The 18,075-nt window shown below is 40.0% G+C and overlaps 2 protein-coding genes across 2 annotated transcripts in view; one reads left to right on the top strand and one right to left on the bottom strand.

The window, feature by feature from the left end:
- Positions 1-12,553, bottom strand: part of CEP97 (centrosomal protein 97) — a 47,855-nt gene extending 35,302 nt beyond the window's left edge. Inside the window, exon 1 of the mRNA XM_080799979.1 lies at positions 12,389-12,553. The gene's annotated coding sequence lies outside the window, so the exon portion shown is untranslated. The remainder of the gene's footprint in view (positions 1-12,388) is intronic.
- A 35-nt stretch (positions 12,554-12,588) lies between these two features.
- Positions 12,589-17,756, top strand: RPL24 (ribosomal protein L24). Its single transcript, XM_080799998.1, has 6 exons — positions 12,589-12,712; positions 12,837-12,912; positions 13,452-13,562; positions 15,666-15,802; positions 16,223-16,286; positions 17,637-17,756. The coding sequence occupies exons 1-6, from the start codon at positions 12,708-12,710 to the stop codon at positions 17,715-17,717; spliced, it is 474 nt and encodes a 157-aa protein (XP_080656124.1). The 5' UTR covers positions 12,589-12,707; the 3' UTR covers positions 17,718-17,756.
- The last annotated feature ends 319 nt before the right edge of the window (positions 17,757-18,075 follow it).

The raw sequence follows: 18,075 nt of genomic DNA, 5'->3' as shown, positions 1-18,075 counted from the left end.
CCATCTCATACCCTTTAATTTTTTTTTACTTTTTCTTCCTTTCCAATTGAAAGGATAATATCAAGCATAAATATATAAAGTATATTGATATGCTGAGGAATGCAAATATATGTGTCAGCTTTTTCTCTTCTGAAATTGTACTTTTAAAATTTTGAAATCACTAGGATTTTCATACTTAACCACAATACAAAGTCTATGACACAGAAGGAATATGAATAACAATCTCTTTAAACTAAAATACAAACTCCCAACGGGTGCCTGGCTGGCTCAGTCAATGGAGCATGTGACTCTTAATGTCAGGGTTTTGAGTTCAAATTCCACTTGGACATGGAGCTTACTCAAAATTTAAAAAAAAAAAAAAAGGAGGAGAGAAAACTAGAGAACAGAGAATGTTATGAAGAAAATCACAAACTCCTTTTCATCCCTTCAAGTAAAATAAACTCAAAAGTCTACTTTATGTAGCTATTCTCCACAGGCAGTTGGGAAACTATGCCCTATAAGCTGAATCTACTCTACCTCCTGCTTTTGTACAGTCTACAGTTGATTACAGCTTTTACATTTTATGTGGCTGGAAAAAACCAAAAGAACAGTAACATTTTATGACACATAAAATTACATGCAATTCAAATTTCAGTGCCCATAAATAAAATATTTTTGGAATACAGCCGTACTTATTTACCTACTGTCTATGGCTGCATTTACAGAACAACAGAGTATTCATAATTGACACCATATGTGTTATTCTTATCACTTCATACTACATACTACATACTACAAATCACCAAAATATATTTTTACTTGACACCATTTCAAGTGCATGCATATCCCCACACTGTGACATTTTATTATTTTTTTATTACTAACATATACCTATCAAGCAAAACAAAAAAAGAAAAAAGTAGACTTAAGATATTCCATCTTCAAGATACAGTGAAATGTGATTATTTTATCAAATTAGATTGCAAAGCATTGTTTATTATGCCATAACCATTATCTGTGCTTAAAGAATACAATATATGTCTACCTTACCAGACAAACCAGCCATCACAATAGTCCCAAATCATAGCAATCAATCAGAAAAGTTAGAAAAATTTAACAAGATATCTCATCATAGTAAAATTTCTTCAAAGAAAAAAAGAAGAAAGGAAGCTGTTACCAAAGTAAGTTTTCAAGTGGCTCATTTTTTAGCCAAGCAAGGAAATTGTTAATTAAATGATGTTTGACTACAGTAGCTTAAGCAATGTATGCAGAGGGTGCCTGGGTGGCTCAGTGGGTGAAGCCTCTGCCTTCCGCTCAGGTCATGATCTTAGGTCATGATCTCAGTGTTCTGGGATCAAGTCCCATATCGGGCTCTCTGCTCAGCAGGAGCCTGCTTCCCTCTCTCTCTCTCTGCCAGCCTCTCTGCCTACTTGTGATCTCTCTTTGTCAAATAAATAAATTTTTTTATAAACTGTATCCAGAAAAAATAAACTGGTTTAAGACCATTAGCCTTTAGGTAAGAACAGCTGCTTTAGGTGTTAAAGCTCTGGGAGCAACATTGATAGTCAATTTATTTAGTGAAGGAAAATTATTTTGAATGTTTTCCACGGCTCTTAATAAATGGCCAGGTGTTACTGATACAGCTTATTTGTGCCTGTTTGTTCAGAAAGTCAATGTTTGAAATAACTGATGAATAGCCTCTATGAATAAGCTGCATGAAACAGGTGAGAATATTCGTAAAGAAGTTGAGAAAACACTAACTGATTATACCTGAAGTGAAATCAGCTATGATGTGTTTGAACTTAAGTAAGCAGGAAAAGGATCAGCTTAACAGACTTAATAAAACACCTGTGAAAAGGTACGGTGTTATATACTATGGTTGCAACATCACTGTACTATCAGTCAACAGGTACTTTGTGGAAAACATTTGAATTTACCATGTGTTATTGAACCAGTAATGCTAACAGTAAACTACATGTGTTCTCATGGACTTCATTTGCAGTCAGTCTATGAATTCTTGTCAGAATTAGCAGCTGAATATCTGACTTGCCCTACCACACAGCATTTGATAACTTTTTATTGTGTTTTTTTTTTTTAAGATTTATTTATTTAGAGGCACCTGGGTGGCTCAGTGGCTTAAGCCTCTGCCTTCGGCTCAGGTCATGGTCTCAGGGTCCTGGGATAGAGCCCCGCGTCTGGCTCCCTGCTCCGCGGGGAGCCTGCTTCTCCCTCTCCCTCTGCCTGCAGCTCTGCCTACTTGTGCTCTCTCTCCATCTCTCTGTCAAACAAATAAATAAAATCTTTAAAAAAAAAAAGATTTATTTATTTACTCATTTGAGAGAGAGCACGTGAGTACAAGCTCGGGAGAGCCCCAGACAGAAAGGGGGAGAATCTCAAGCAGAATCCCTGCTAAGCACAGAGCCCAGTGGAGGGCTCAATGCCACAACTGATCACAAGCTGAGCTGAAATCAAGAGTGGGATGCTCAACGTAATGAGCCACCCAGGCACCCCTATAGGATTTTTTTTTAAGCTTAGGGTGAAGACTGAAATTGTTCTAAATGAAAAGAACCCCCCCCAACCACTATTATGAAACACTGAGAGAAAGGCTTTAAAATTCATTTTTCAGGCACCTGGGTGGCTCACTCAGTTAAGTGCCTGCCATCAGCTCAGGTCATGATCCTGGGTTCCTGCGATCAAGTCCTTCATTGGGCTCCCTGCTCAGTGGGGAGCCTGCGTCTCCCTCTGCCTCTGCTGCTCCCCCTGCTTGTACACTCTCTCTCTCTGTCAAATAAATAAAATCTTAAAAAAAAATTAATTTTGCTAATTTGCAAATGTTGATCATTTAATGATGCTTCTTAATGAACTCAACCTAAAATTGTAAGACAACACAGCACTTAGATGCAAAACTTATTCTATGGTAAAGTCATTTTGACAAAAAATAACAAGTTAAAACAAGTTTTATAAGTTAAAAAAAAAAAGCAAGATCTCTATTCTCATACAAATTTGCAATGGTTATACTTTCAAGCTCAAACTACATTTTTAGCAGTACTGAAAGACCTCCAAGCAAATACAAAGGAAATTTCCATATTTCGAGACCCATTTAACTGTTCAACTGAGCTTTCATTTAACTTTCAATTGGAAATAATTATTAATCATGCTAAAAGGAAATTTTCCAAAGAATAATCTAATTCTATAACTGCCTTCTGGAAGATTGACATGCTCAATTATCATATGGATTGATATCAATATTTAGCAGTATTTATCTGGGTGAAAACACATTTTTCAAAGATGAAATATGTAAAACCTCATTACAGGTCAGGATAAGCAAACAATCACTAGTAATTGATTTTGGTGGTAGGGAAAAACTTTGGACCCTAATTCAGAGAAATGTCTAGGGGCACCTGGGTGGCTTAGTCACTTGGGTGGCTACCTTCACCTCAGGTCATGATCTCCGGGTCCTGGGATTGATTCCCACATCAGGCTCCTTGCTGGGCGGAGAGTCAGCTTCTCTCTCTCCCTTTGTCCCTCCTCCCACTCATATACACTCTCTCTTTCTCTCTCTCAAATAAATAAATAAAATCTTTTAAAAAGAGAGAGAAATGCCCATCCTCCACCTCTCCCAAAAAGAATTTCAGTTTTCTCTTTAGTAGACCTGTTTTATAAAAACTCATATTCAATACTGTGATTATATTTAAATTTCATCAAAGAAAATATTGTGTACATTTTTTTCTCATTATATACCTACATAATGTCCTCAGTCTTGCCTATTAGACCACAAAGCCTAAAATATTTACTATTTGCAGACCTCTGTTTTAGATGAACTAAAATCTGAGTAGGAAGTTAGCCAGTGAAAGGGAGGAAAGATTTCCAGCCAAATAGCTTGAGTACATGAGTAAGAACCAAAAGAATTAGTGGTGCCTGAGTGGCTCAGTTGTTAAGCATCTGCCATGGGCTCAGGTCATGATCCCAAGGTCCTGGAATTGAGTCCCTCATTGAGCCCCACATCCTGCTCCCTGATCAGCGAGAGGCCTGCTTCTCCCTCTCTCTCACTCCCCCTGCTTGTGTTCCCTCTCTCGCTGTCTCTCTCTGTATCAAATAAATAAATAAAATCTTTTTAAAAAACAGAATATATGAAAATAATAAATAGTGACTACTTACATACTGAACTATACAAACACCACTACTCTTGCATTTTTGAGCCAATTGGTAATACCAGTTTCTTCCTGAAGATGGCTCCCTTTAATTATTTTCCAACATCTTATTATGAAAAATTTCCAATATATAGAAAATTTGAAGAATTCTATAGTGAGCACTCATAAACTCACTACTTTGAACTCTTATCAACATTTTATGATGTTTGTTTTACAACACATCTATCCATTTATGTATCCCTTCATCCAGTTTGTTTTTTGACATTTCAGTACACTCCCCCCTATTTACTTAAGCCAGTGTTTAGTACTCAATATGTACCTAGTTTCCTTTCTTTTAAAGTAACAGCTATATACAATGAAATGCTCAAATCTTAATGAATATTTCCTGAGGTGTTATGTTGTGTTTTTTTTTTTTTAAGATTTTATTTATTTATTTGAGTAAGGGAGAAGAGCAGAGGGAGAGGGACAAGCAGACTCTGCGCTGAGTGGGGCGCTGATGCAGGGTGGTGGTAGGGGGAGAGGGGCAGGAGGGCTTGATCCCATCACCCTGATATCATGACCTGAGACCAACTGAGCCACTTAGGCACCGCTAAACACTCTCTGAGTTTTGACAAACTGTGTAGTTAACGCAAAACCTATACAAATATAGAACATTACACAGAAAGTTCCCTTGTATACTTCCCACTCAATCCTTCTCTTCTCACCCAGAAGCAACCACTGTTGTGATTTTTTTCCCATCAAAATTTAGTTTTGCACAGTGTAGAACTCAATATATATAAAATCATACAGTAAGAATTTTTTTTTTGGTAAGCTACTTCTACTAAGCATAATATTTTTGGTACTCATATGTTGATGTGTAAATCAAAAGTTCATTCCATTTTATTTCTGTGTAGTAGTCCATTGTATAAATATATATTATAGTTTGCTTATGTGTTTACTTACTGATGGGGCACTACATTGTTTCCTATGTTTTCCTGTATTTCTTATGAATACAACTGCTGTTCTTGTATAAAGTATTTAAGGTTTTTTTTTAAAGATTTATCTTTTGAGAGAGAGGGTACACAGTGGGGGGAGGAGCAGACAGAGAGGGAGAGAATCTCAGGCGACTTCCCACTGAGTTTGGAGCCCAACTATGAGCCTAATCCATGACTCTGAGATCATGACCTAAGTGGAAGCCAAGAGTCAGATGCTTAACTGACTGAACCACCCAGATGCCCCTAATCTTTAAAGTTTTGTTTTGTTTTTAAGATTGTATTTGTTTATTTGACAGAGAGTGAGAGAGAGCGCAAGCAGGCAGAGGTGTAGGGAGAAGGAGAAGCAGACTCCCTACTGAGAAGAGAACCCATTGTGGAGCTTGATCCCAGGACCCTGGGATCATGTCTCGAGCTGAAGACAGACACTTACGTGACTAAGCCAACCAGGTACCCCTGTATTTTTAAAGTTTTATTTATTTACATAATCTCTATACCCAATGTGGGGCTCAAGGTCATGACCCTGAGATCAAAAGTCATGGGCTCTTCCAAACTGAGCCAGCAGGTTCCCCTAAAGTATTTTTTAATTTAAAATTTTTTTTTAAATTACAGGATAATACAAATGGTGCTTACCCTTCCTATTTTCCAGGATTGAATTGTGGGACTTGAATCTTTCTATCCCAAAGCACATTATAATTCTTTGAAACTTTTTATTACAGAAAAGTATTTAAAAGAGTCAGAGGCCTGGGTGGTTCAGTTGTTAAGGGGCTGGGCTGCCCTCAGCTCCGGTCAAGATCTTGGGCTCCCTGCTCAGTGGGGAGCCTGCTTCTCCCTCTGCCTGAAGCTCCCCTGCTTGTGTGCTCTCTCTGGTAAATAAATTAAATCTTAAAAAATAAATAAGAAATAAAAAATAATAATAAATAATTAAAGAGTACATAACAATGTAGAAACTATTTTAAGAACTCTGCTACCCAACTGTTGGTGGGAATACAAGCTGGTGCAACCACTCTGGAAAACAGCATGGAGGTTCCTCAAAAAGTTGAACATAGAGCTACCCTATGACCCAGCAATTGCACTACTGGGTATTTATCCTAAAGATACAAATGTAATGATCCAAAAGGGCACGTGCACCCTAATGTTTATAGCAGCAATGTCCACAATAGCCAAACTATGGAAAGAACCTAGATGTCCATCAACAGATGAATGGATACAGAAGAGGTGGTATATATATACAATGGAATACTATGCAGCCATCAAAAGAAATGAAATCTTGCCATTTGCAACGATGTGGATAGAACTAGAGGGTATTATGCTTAGCGAAATAAGTCAATCGGATAAAGACATCTATCATATGATCTCCCTGATATGAGGAAGTGGAGATACAACTTGGGGGGTTGGGGGGTAGGAAAAGAATACATGAAACAAGATAGGATTAGGAGGGAGACAAACCATAAGTGACTCTTAATCTCACAAAACAAACTGAGGGTTGCTGGGGGGGGGGGCGGGTTATGGACATTGGGGAGGGTATGTGCTATGGTGAGTGCTGTGAAGTGTATAAACCTGGCGATTCACAGACATGTACCCTTGGGGATAAAAATACATTATATGTTTATAAAAAAATTAAAAAATTAAAAAAAAAAAAAGAACTCTGCTACCCAATACCAGCTTCACCTCTTATCCAGTCTTGGTCATTTTTTCATCCACGCCCTTACCCAGTGGCTACTCTCTCATTTTTTTTTTTTAAGATTTTATTTATTTGACAGACATTACAAGCAGGCAGAGAGGCAGGCAAAGAGAGAGGGGGAAGCAGGCTCCCCAATGAGCAGAGAGCTCGATGCAATGTGATGCAGAGCTTGATCCCAGAACCCGGAGATCATGACCTGAGCCAAAGGCAGAGGCTTAACCCACCAAGCCACCCAGGCACCCCTGCTCTCTCATTTTAGACAAATCCCAAACATCATGCTGTTTCATCTGTAAATATTTAGTATGTATCTGAAAATATAAGAACACTTTTTAAAATTGAACATGATCACAGTAAAATTATAATACCTAAAGAACTAACAGTACATTTTAATATCATCAAAAATCCAAATCAATATTCAAATTACCCCTATGGTCTGTCCAGCATGTTTGTTCAAATCAGGCCTCAAATAAGACCCATACATTGCAATTGGTTGGAGAAGTTCTTACATTTCTTTTAATCTGGGCACCTGGGTGGCTCAGTTGGTTAAGTGTCTGCCTTCAGCTCAGGTCATGATCCCAGAATCCTGGGATGGAGCAGGGAGCCTGCTTCTCCCTTTGCCCTCCTATCTCTCTCTCATGAATGAATAAATAAAATATTTCTTAAAAATTTCTCAGGGCGCCTGAGTGGCTCAGTCCATTGGGCAGCTGCCTTCAGCTCAGGTCATAATCCCAGAGTCCAGGGATTGATCCCCACATCAGGCTCCCTGCTCAGCAGGGAGTCTGCTTCTCCTTCCGACCCTATCCCCTCTTGTACTCTCTCTTTCCTTCTCTCAAATAAATGAATAAAATGTTTAAAAACAATAAATAAAAAATAAATAAAATAAAATTTATTTTAATCCATAGGTAGAACCACCTTCAAGTTGTGCAACCACTGCAAGTGAACGGGGCCTGACACTCAAGACATCCCACACTTGGGGTTTAATGCCCTGCATTTGCTGTCTTGGATAGCGATAATTGTATCTTTGAATTTGTGTTCTGTAAGTGAAGTACAATGGGAATAATAGGGCATGTGCCTGCGGTTTGGAGCCTCAGCTCACAGGAAGGTCCACTTCCTGCTGCTTCCTCACTTTCACACTGACTCCCAGCACCACAATCACCAAAGTAAGCCTATGGCCTTCATTCAGCAAGAAGCTTGATGCCCACCCCCATCCAGGACCCAGGTACACAACACATCCCAGGGGATTGCCCATTCACGGTGAGTTAGGCCAGGAATACAGTGTAAGGAGATGGCCAGCCTGACAGCACCTCCCTTACCACCCCAGCCCGGGTGGTGGCGCATAACATGTTGGTCCAGAACTCACAGTAAGGGCAACCAAAGAGCTGGCTGGGCCTCGTGTGTTCCAGTACATGCATCAAGTCACAAGGCAGGTCCCTGGGCACCTGTGAGGGGCTACACGATCCTAGAGAATGTCCTTGCCTGAGGGAGCATGACATTAAATAGCAAATGAGAAAACAGCATAAAACATCAAGAGATAGATTACTGAAGAAAGGAAATAGCTTAATATTTTATATCTGTATCCTTCTATTTGAAAAAGGGGGTCCCACTTTCATTTTCACTGGGTCCTGAAAATTAATTGTGCAGGTAGTCCTGTCCATAGGCTCTAATCTCTCTTTTTCCTTTCAATTCACATATTGTTGAAGAATTTAAGTCATCCTGCAGATGCCAATTGCATCCCTGTGGAATTGTTTCACATGTTCCTGTCCCCTATATCATAGAATTGGTAGCTAGATATATGAAGACTTGATTAGATTTAGATTTTAAAGTGTACTTCATAATTTTTAATTTTAATAATGCTTCATAATTTTATTTTTAAAGTAATCTCTATACCCAACGTGGGGCTCAAATCCATGATCCCAAGATCAAGAGTTGTCTGTTCTACCAACTGAACCAGCTATGTACCCCATTAATGCTTCATAATTTTAAAGAAAGCTTCAGTTTTTAATGCCATATAGTTTTTAAACCTACTCATTTTCTAATCTAGTTACTAGGCATTCATTTCAGAACCTTCCCTGAAGTCAATGCCTGAGAGTCTTCGGATTGACCAGCCTTCCAGGAACTATGGTGGTAGATTCTACTTTGGTTCAGTATTGCTCCAGATTCTAAAAAGGTATATCCCTCCCACACCTGTGAAGAGAATGCTATGGGGGGAAACTCTAAAAATGGGCTGAGTCATTCCAAAGGCATTCATGTTTACATTCCTGTTACTGTCTTACTGGAACTTTATGAGGCTTTTAGCACTGTTGAAACTTCCATAGGCTTCTCTGAAGTGACTGTCATGGACTCTATCTCCTTTGACCTCAACTGCTGAGCCTTCTTCAGATGATTCTCTCTCCATTCCCCTATCCCTTAAATACTGTATTTCTGGATTCTTTTTTGCTGATTCGCTCTAGTCACTCTTTCTGGGGGTGGTAGACACAGAGATGCAATGTCCAGATCCCTCTATGAGCAAGGGCTTGCTGTCAAACAGTGGACATTGATCATTGTCACTGGCATCCCCACCTATCAGTAGGATGTGGCTCAGCTACTAAGAACACCTTACTTGGGTCATGATCTCTCTGGGGCAACACACATCTGGTGACAACATGGGAGTATAAACAGGGTTGATTATTTCGTCATACATGGAATACTCAGACAGGCAATAATTGTTCCAGAGCTCCCGCTGGGGTTGACTGAGGTTTGGTTGGGCCAGTAATTTATTTAACTTCTGCCACATATTGCTTTCTCCTCTCTCCTTTCACAGGACTTGATCCCTAATAAACATCTTATATCCCAAACACAGTCTCAGGAAATGCTTCCAAAGAAGACAGCCTATAATACTAGGTGATATCACCACACATTCTATCACCTGTATGTTCATTACTCTTAAAATATATCATATTACAAACACTCCTTTAAATTTGTTTAACCTCCTAAAACACAGCTCCACCTTAATATACTATAGGCATCTTGAGCTCTGACTTTGCAAAATTGATCCTTTACCCCACAAACATGCTCCTTTCTTTTATCTGTCCTTTAGACAAATATCATTATTCACTAAGTTCCCATCTTCACAATTTCCTTACCTCCTCTATTAACTATCCATTGCTATGTCAACAAAGTATTCCTAAACATAATGGTTTAAAACAACAAGCATTTATGATCTCATAGTTTCTCTGGGATAGGAATTCAAGACAGTTTATCTGAGTGGAAACATTAGAGCAAGGAACATGTTCTGTCCCTAAGCTTCCAGAGTCTGGAGCAAGGATATGTTGATTTCAGCCCAATGTTATTCATGTTAGACTTCTGGCCTGCAGAACCAAAAGAATGTATTTCTGAACTTTTAAGCTACCAAGTTTGTGGTTAATTTGTTATAGTGACCACAGAAAACTAATACAGCAAGTAAGTGTATGTAAGAGGTGAAGAAGCAATGAGCAGAAGAATGATCTTTTCTCAGGAACTATAAGAGGTTGAGAAGAAGGCCAACTTTGGTTCAGTATTGCTCCATAAGGAAATAAATGAGAAGGAAGGACAGCTGAGCCTTTTGCCTATAAAAAATAATGTAATGGGGTGCCTGAGTGGCTCAACTGCTTAAGTGCCCAACTCTTGGTCTCAGCTCAGGTCCTGATCTCAGGGTTGTAAGTTCAAGGCCTGCGTTAGGCTCCAAATAAAAAAATAAAAGAAGGGGCTCCTGGATGGCTTAGTGGGTTAAGCCTCTGTCTTTGGCTCAGGTCATGATCTTGGGGTCCCGGAATCGAGCCCTGCACCGGGATAGAGCCCCACACTGGGCTCTCTGCTCAGTGGGGAGCCTGTGTCCCCCTCTCTCTCTGCCTGCCTCTCTGTCTACTTGTGATCTCTCTGTCAAATAAATAAATAAAACCTTTAAAAAAAGAAAATAAAATAATAAAAAAGAATGTAAGGATAAAGTAACCAAAAATTTATGGATGGTGTTGGAAGCTGTCTTATGATACTATATAAAATACTTTTAGGGGCTTTTGTATACCCTCTTCCTATTCTAAGAGTATTTGAGCACAATTTAGGGTGTGATAAACACAGTGTGTTACAAAGAACCCTGAGTTGCCAACCCAAGAATGCCCTCCAAGAAAGAGTAAAAGAATGAACTAAAATCCCTAAGATCTAGTTTTCTGCTTTTCCTCCACAGAGCTACTCAGGCCAAACTGAATTTTGAAGACCAGTAAAATAAAATCTTTCTAAAATCTTTCTAAAATCTATCTAAAATAAAATCTTTCTAAATTCTGGGGTTCTGTGGACCAATTCCTGCTTGTACATCTGGACTCCATCCTCTACTCATATCCAGCTGGGCTTGGAGCTTATAGAAGCCAGGTGGTTTTCTTCTCTCTCTCTCTCTCTTTCTTTTTCTTTAGTGATCAAACATTAATCAGCAGTGATTTAAAACCAAGAGAACTGTATGAATGTCAGTTGACTAAATTCATCAAGCCATGGAAGCCTGAGGCATCCATCTGCCTACAGTCTATTTGTAGAATGTCTTCCAAGTATACCAGGTATTCTGAAAAGCTGGTCAGAGCTGGTCAGACTGTCAAATTCCTCCTCTTTTTTTTTTTTATTTATAAAGATTTTTATTTATTTATTTGACAGACAGAGATCACAAGTAGGCAGAGAGGCAGGCAGAGAGAGGAGGGGAAGCAGGCTCCCCGCTGAGCAGAGAGCCTGATGCGGGGCTCGATCCCAGGACCCTGGGATCATGACCTGAGCCGAAGGCAGAGGCTTTAACCCACTGAGCCACCCAGGCGCCCCTCCTCCTCTTTTCTTTTCAATTCCATGCTGATCTCTATTAATTCATTTTTTAAATTTTATTTTTCACCCAAGGTGGAGTTCAAACTCACAATCCCAAGATCAAGAGTCGCATGCTCCACTGACTGAACCAGCCAGGTGTCCATTAAATCGTTCTTGAGACTGGTCCAACATAACTCTACAGCTTTTTTAGTATCAGTCGGCCACGTTATTGGACTTTTCAAACCTTTTTAACTACCTTTTTAGAGTAAGCAGCTTATATAGGCGGCATCAATCAATCCTTATATTTGGTTTCCTAGTCAAATACTCCCAAAACACAATTCAAAAATTGTCTCTTGCCACTTCCCAACGCGCTAGTTTCTAGCGTCACTTAAGGGCTCAAGCCTCCCAGTGGGCTTGGCCAGAGCTCCCTTTTCCAGGTCTCCAGACAAGAGCTTTGCCCTTCTCTGTGCAACCACCCACCAGTCCCTGGGCTGCAGTACGCAGAAGTTGAAATCTAGCTTTTCCCAGACAGGCAGCTGTCATTTTGCAGTGCTTCAGCGGTTACTTAATAGGGGTTTTGTAACCTGAATAAACTAATGTAAATTATTTGGCATAATTCCTGGCACAGAAAGAGAACTCAATGAATGTTAATCATAATTAATGCAAGGCGCCGTCATGTACAATTCGATTAGCAAGGCGTGGGAGACAGTTCAGATGTCATTACTATTTTCCAAATTTAAACGATAAAATTTAATTGTGTTGGTTGTGGAAGTGGGCCAACATAGAAGGCAAAATGTGACTTTAAGTTTTACCTGTGGGTATTGTCTGTAGATCACTAAACTATGGAGTTCACATTCCGTGCAGCAGGACGATGACTCTAGGACACTTGGCCGTGGGAGAGAGAATGACTCAGAAAACCACCACCAGCCTAAGTGACCGTCAACCTTCCTCTCGCTCCGAGAACCGGCTCTGCCTCCAGAGGAAAGAGGCGGCGGTGATAGACGTCATCACTGAGCGCCGGGGTTAGCGAAGGGACTTGGGGGAGGAGATTGCCCTACTGCCTTATAAGGCTTCTTCCCATGATCCTCTCTTCCTCTTCACCATCTTTCCTTCTTCGTGGCTGTCGCAGCTATGAAGTGAGCAAGAGCTCGGGACCCCAATCCACTTCCATCCTCGGGCATAGCTCCTCTCCCGCGTTCTGGGCTTGGCTTCTCCTTGCCGTAGACACCCTCCCTAATGGGCTTTCGCTTTTTGTTACAGGGTCGAGCTGTGCAGTTTCAGTGGGTACAAGATTTACCCCGGACATGGCAGGCGCTACGCCAGGACCGACGGGAAGGTGAAAGGCCACGTCGCTCAAAGGCAGCTTGTGCTCTTAAGAGGAGAGACCGGTCTAATTCGGTCTGAGCGTGTTCATTTACCGCGTCGTTCTCGGTCCCTGAGAGGCTTGTTTCCGGGACCGTGTGGGCAGGGGTTGTTACGATCAGAAGCCTTTAAGTGAACCATTCTTGAGGTTTGATCTAGTGTGAGGTCGGAAATGAGGAGTTTGGGTAATTCAGATGTCCGGGAAATGGGCAGCCGAAGTATGTGGCTATTTTAGGGGGACCACAACCTCTTAATGCCGGTAGGGACCACAGCTAGATGCCTCCTGGAATTTGATCCCCCGCCCTCTCATGCGGTGTGAGCTTCGGTTTCCCGCTTTCTCTGTAAGACAGGACAAACCCCAGAGCCTTCGCTGTGCCACCCCAAGTTGTGTGACCCAGGCCTGTTGGTCTCTGTGGGACAAATGAGGGGACAGAACTAGAGTATTGAGAGTTCAAGCTCAGCCTCCTGCGTTGCTTAGTTGAGTAGGTGACTTCTCTGAACTCCTTTCTACAGGTTTTCCAGTTTCTTAACGCAAAATGCGAGTCCGCATTCCTTTCCAAGAGGAATCCTCGACAGATAAACTGGACTGTCCTCTACAGAAGAAAGCACAAAAAGGGACAATCCGTAAGTACAATGCATTTCAATCTTGGGGGCTCTGAAGTTTAAGCATCCCTTGCTGCTCTGTGAAATTGTAGTAAATGAGACAGTCTGGGAAAGTGCCCTTAACGCTGTAAAGCATGAGTGATAAAAAATCTCCTTATACATCACAGGCTCACAGGAATGTTGAATTGAAATTTGAAAGCATCCCCTTGCCAGAGTCAGATAAATTACATCATGCACACTTGAGTTATAAGGCACTGTGGAGGTAATTAAGGGGTTCCAGTGGGTAGAAATTAAATAGTATGGCAACTTGGTTTTGAATATGTTTATAGGATTAGTCCTAATGGTTATCAGTGGAATCTTTTAGCATATTATTTTTTTCTCAAGCCTGAATGTATTTTGAAATGCTTGTTGGAGATTTTTGAGGAAAAAAACTCCATGGCAGTAGGGTTGGTATTCAGGAGGCTTGGGATATTTTAGTGAATACCTCCTGGGTGAAAGCACAGATATGGTGGGAGTTCAGAGGAAGGAAACATTTCTAACTTAAAAGTAGATTTGACACATCCATTAGGATAGTCCTTATCCAGTAAAGGGGTGGGGGGATTACCAGTGTTGCTGAGGATGTGGGAAAAATAGAACCTTTGTGCATTGCTGAATGTGAGATGGTACAAGCACTGTGCAGATAATTTCAGTTTCTCAAAAAGTTAATTGGAACTATATCCAGCAACCCCACTTGTAGAAATATACCCAAGAAAACTGTTAAGCAGGAACTTAATACAGATCATTTCTATGCCAATGTTCATAGCACTGTTAATCACAATAGCCAAAAGATGGAAATGGCCCATAAGTGGGTGAATGGATAACAAAATGTTACATACGTACGATGGAGTATTATTCAGACTTAAAAAGCTGGTAACTAGCCAGTATGGATTAACCTTTAAGACATTATGCTAAATGAAATAAGCCAGATACAGAAGAACAAATAACATATGATTCCACCTTTATGGAGTACCCATAGTGGCAAATTCATAAAGACTAAGTAGAGGTTTCCAGAGGCTGGGCAGGGGAAGGGAGGAATGGTGGAGGGTTATTTAATGGATGTAGAGTTCTGAATGATGAAGTTACAGAAACGGACAGTGGTGGTAGTTACACACAACATTGTGAATGTACTTAATGCCGCTGAGTTACACACCTACAGATGCTTTAAGATGGTTAATGTTAACGTATCTTTTATTGGCAAAAGTTGGAATTTTACTGTCTTGATTCCTGGACATTCCATAATACTTGGTAGGTTTCTTGTAATAAGTCATTTTCCAGTTGACTTTCTTCCAGTGACAGTACTTCAGGTAAAAATAAAATAGGTGAGTTGAGGTTTGATAGTTTCTGTTTTTTCCAGAAGTAAATTGTTTACCATAAACAGTCTTACTGAAATCACTTTTGAAGTGGCTCACCTGGGTGGCTCAGTTGGTAAATCGTCTTGACTCCTGCTTCCCGCTCAGGTCATGGTCTCATGGTTGTGGAATTGAGCCTGACTGGGCTCGAAGTGCAGACTGTCCTTCGGATTCTTTATCCCTCCCCTTCTGCCCCTCTTGCACACACGTGCTCCTCCCCTCTTTCTCCCAAATAAATAAATCTTTAAAAAAAAAAAGAAAGTTTTGAAGTACCATCCAGTTAACTTCATCAGAGTGTTACTTTTGCCTATTTAAAGTAGTAAAAAATGACCAGGATTTGTGAGAGATTATTTAACTAATTATATTGGAACGTTTATCTGCCTACTGTAGTATTTTATATATATTCTTTATATATTTCTTTTCAAATGATTGCATGAATTATTTTTGTTGAATATTGCTATGCTCTGAATGTATACCCTTTAAATTCATATAGTGAAATCTAACTCCCAGAGTGATGATACTAAGAGGTGAGACCTTTGGGATGCTCTGCCCTCAGGAATGGGAATAGTGCTCTTACTTTAAAAAAAAAAAATGTTGTTTATCAGGTGCTCAGTCTGGTATTTTGTTGTAGTAGCCCAAGCTCACTAAGACAAATAAATACAAATCTTAAGATTTTGTTTCCTCCACGTTCATGAAGCAAGGTTCATAAGTACACTCCATTTTTTTTGTTTTGTAGGAAGAAATTCAAAAGAAAAGAACCCGCCGTGCAGTCAAATTCCAGAGGGCCATCACTGGTGCATCTCTTGCTGATATAATGGCCAAGAGGAATCAGAAACCTGAAGTTAGGAAGGCACAACGAGAACAGGCCATCAGGTGAGGAAGCCTTCATTATGAGGATTTTAGCTATTGGGATGGATTATAGGTTTATGTTCAGATTTATAGACATAGGAATCTAATTTTATGTTATTTTGTGTTTTGAAACTTGCATCTATATAGAAATTGCCAGTCATAAATATTGAAGTTTAATAATGCAGAAGTTTATAATATAGTATATACTTAATGACTTGTTGAAACTTTTTATGCAGTTAAAGCTACTGCACAATTGCTAATCTCTGTTAAGCTGACTTGGTGGTTAATGACATTTATTGACAAACTCTTTGGATTTATCCTACAAATAATTGCAGATGGGGAAGGAATATGATAATTCTTTCCCAAAACACTCTAGCCCCTTGTTAGTAAACTATACTCTTAAGGAGTAAAACACATTACCTTAAGTTATTTTTAACTCCACAGGGCTGCCAAGGAAGCAAAAAAGGCTAAGCAAGCATCTAAAAAGACAGCAATGGCTGCTGCTAAGGTAATTGTGGGATTGTCTTGGATTTCTTATTTAAAGTAACAGAGGGGCCCTGGCTGGCTCACATGTAGCATGTGACCCTTGACCTTGGGATTGTGAACTCAAGCCCTATGTTGGGTGTAGAGATTACTTTAAAAAAAAAATAAGTAATAGGAAAATTTATTTTTAATTCAAATTGTGATTAATAAAAGCTTCAAGTTTTTAAGGAATTCAGCACAAAGCTTCAATGAAAACTATGTTCATAACCAGTTTCTTTTTTTTTTTTTTTTTTTTTTTAAGTATTTTTACTTATTTATTTGACAGAGATCACAAGTAGGCAGAGAGAGAGAGGAGGAAGCAGGCTCCCCGTGGAACAGAGCCAGATGTGGGGCTCTATCCCAGGACCCTGGTATCATGACCTGAGCCAAAGGCAGGAGCTTTAACCCACTGAGCCACCCAGGCGCCCCCATAACTGGTTTCTGGGTGGGAGATTTCAGAGGTCCTTTTCCAGACAAAAATTGGGGAAGGAGAAAATAAAGGTGGCTTTTGTTTTTAAAGTTTTCAGTAACAGTACAGGGTTGGCCCAGCTTTTCTCAATGTTATCAATTTAGATAACCATAGTAAAATTTCCACAGCCATTAGTCTCAGGTGACTAATAATGTCCTGTTTCTGTTCTGCGGACACAGTTCAGGGTCCCACACACATATCTCCTCACTTAACCCCTCCAGTCTGTGATGATAGCTTTTTTTTTTATTCAGTGTTCTAGAATTCATTGTTTATGCATCACACCCAGTGCTCCATGCAATATGTGCCCTCCATAATACCCACCACCAGGCTCACCCAACCCCCCACCCCCTTCCCCTCCAAAACCCTCAGTTTGTTTCTCAGAGTCCACAGTGTCTCATGGTTCATCTCCCCCTCCAGTTTCCCCCACCTCACTTCTCTCTGTCTCCCCATGTCATCTGTGTTACTCCTTATGCTCCACAAGTAAGCGAAACCATATAATTGAGACTCACTGCTTGAAGGAGGAGGATGAATCTTAAGAATATTAGGAATGTAGTTAAATACTAAGGGAAATCTAGAATACATAGAGAATCTGGACATGAGAAAGGTGATTTTAAAAAGTTGCATGGAGGGCGCCTGGGTGACTCAGTGGGTGAGGCTGTGCCTTAGGCTCAGGTCATGATCCCAGGGTCCTGGAGTACTGGAATTGAGCACCACATCGTGATTTCTGCTCAGCAGGGAGCCTGCTTCTCCTCCACCCCCTGCTTGTGATCTCCCTCCCTCTCTCTTGTCAAATAAATAAGTAAAATATTAAAAAAAAAAAAAAGAGTTGCATGGAATAATGCCACATAACATGTTATCTTTTTACAGGCTCCCACGAAGGCAGCACCTAAGCAAAAGATTGTGAAGCCTGTGAAGGTTTCTGCACCCCGAGTTGGTGGAAAACGCTGAGTTGGTGGATCAGATTTTTCAATAAACATCTGACTCTAACTATATTGTGGGTTTTTTTTTTTTTTACTCTGAAAACAGAATGTTTTGGGCCTATATTTAATAGCCAAACTAATCTTTTTAATTATTTTCTTATTGAGTACCCTTTTCCATGGTAGACACATTTTGTATTGGGCTTGCCTTTTGTTCACTGGTATTTCTTCTCTTACCATTAGTTGATAGCTGAGTTAGAAGTGGTTAAAACTTCAACTATACTATTAATCTCTTGCTTCCAGAAAACAAGCTTAAATGAAGAGTACAACTTCATTAGCATATGAGTAGAATAACTTTAACAACTTTCTAAGATAGTTTCTTGAGCTGG

This window comes from Martes martes (genome assembly GCF_963455335.1).
Source record: "Martes martes genome assembly, chromosome: 1".
Lineage (NCBI taxonomy): Eukaryota > Metazoa > Chordata > Mammalia > Carnivora > Mustelidae > Martes > Martes martes.
This window is presented reverse-complemented; position numbering and strand designations above follow the sequence as displayed.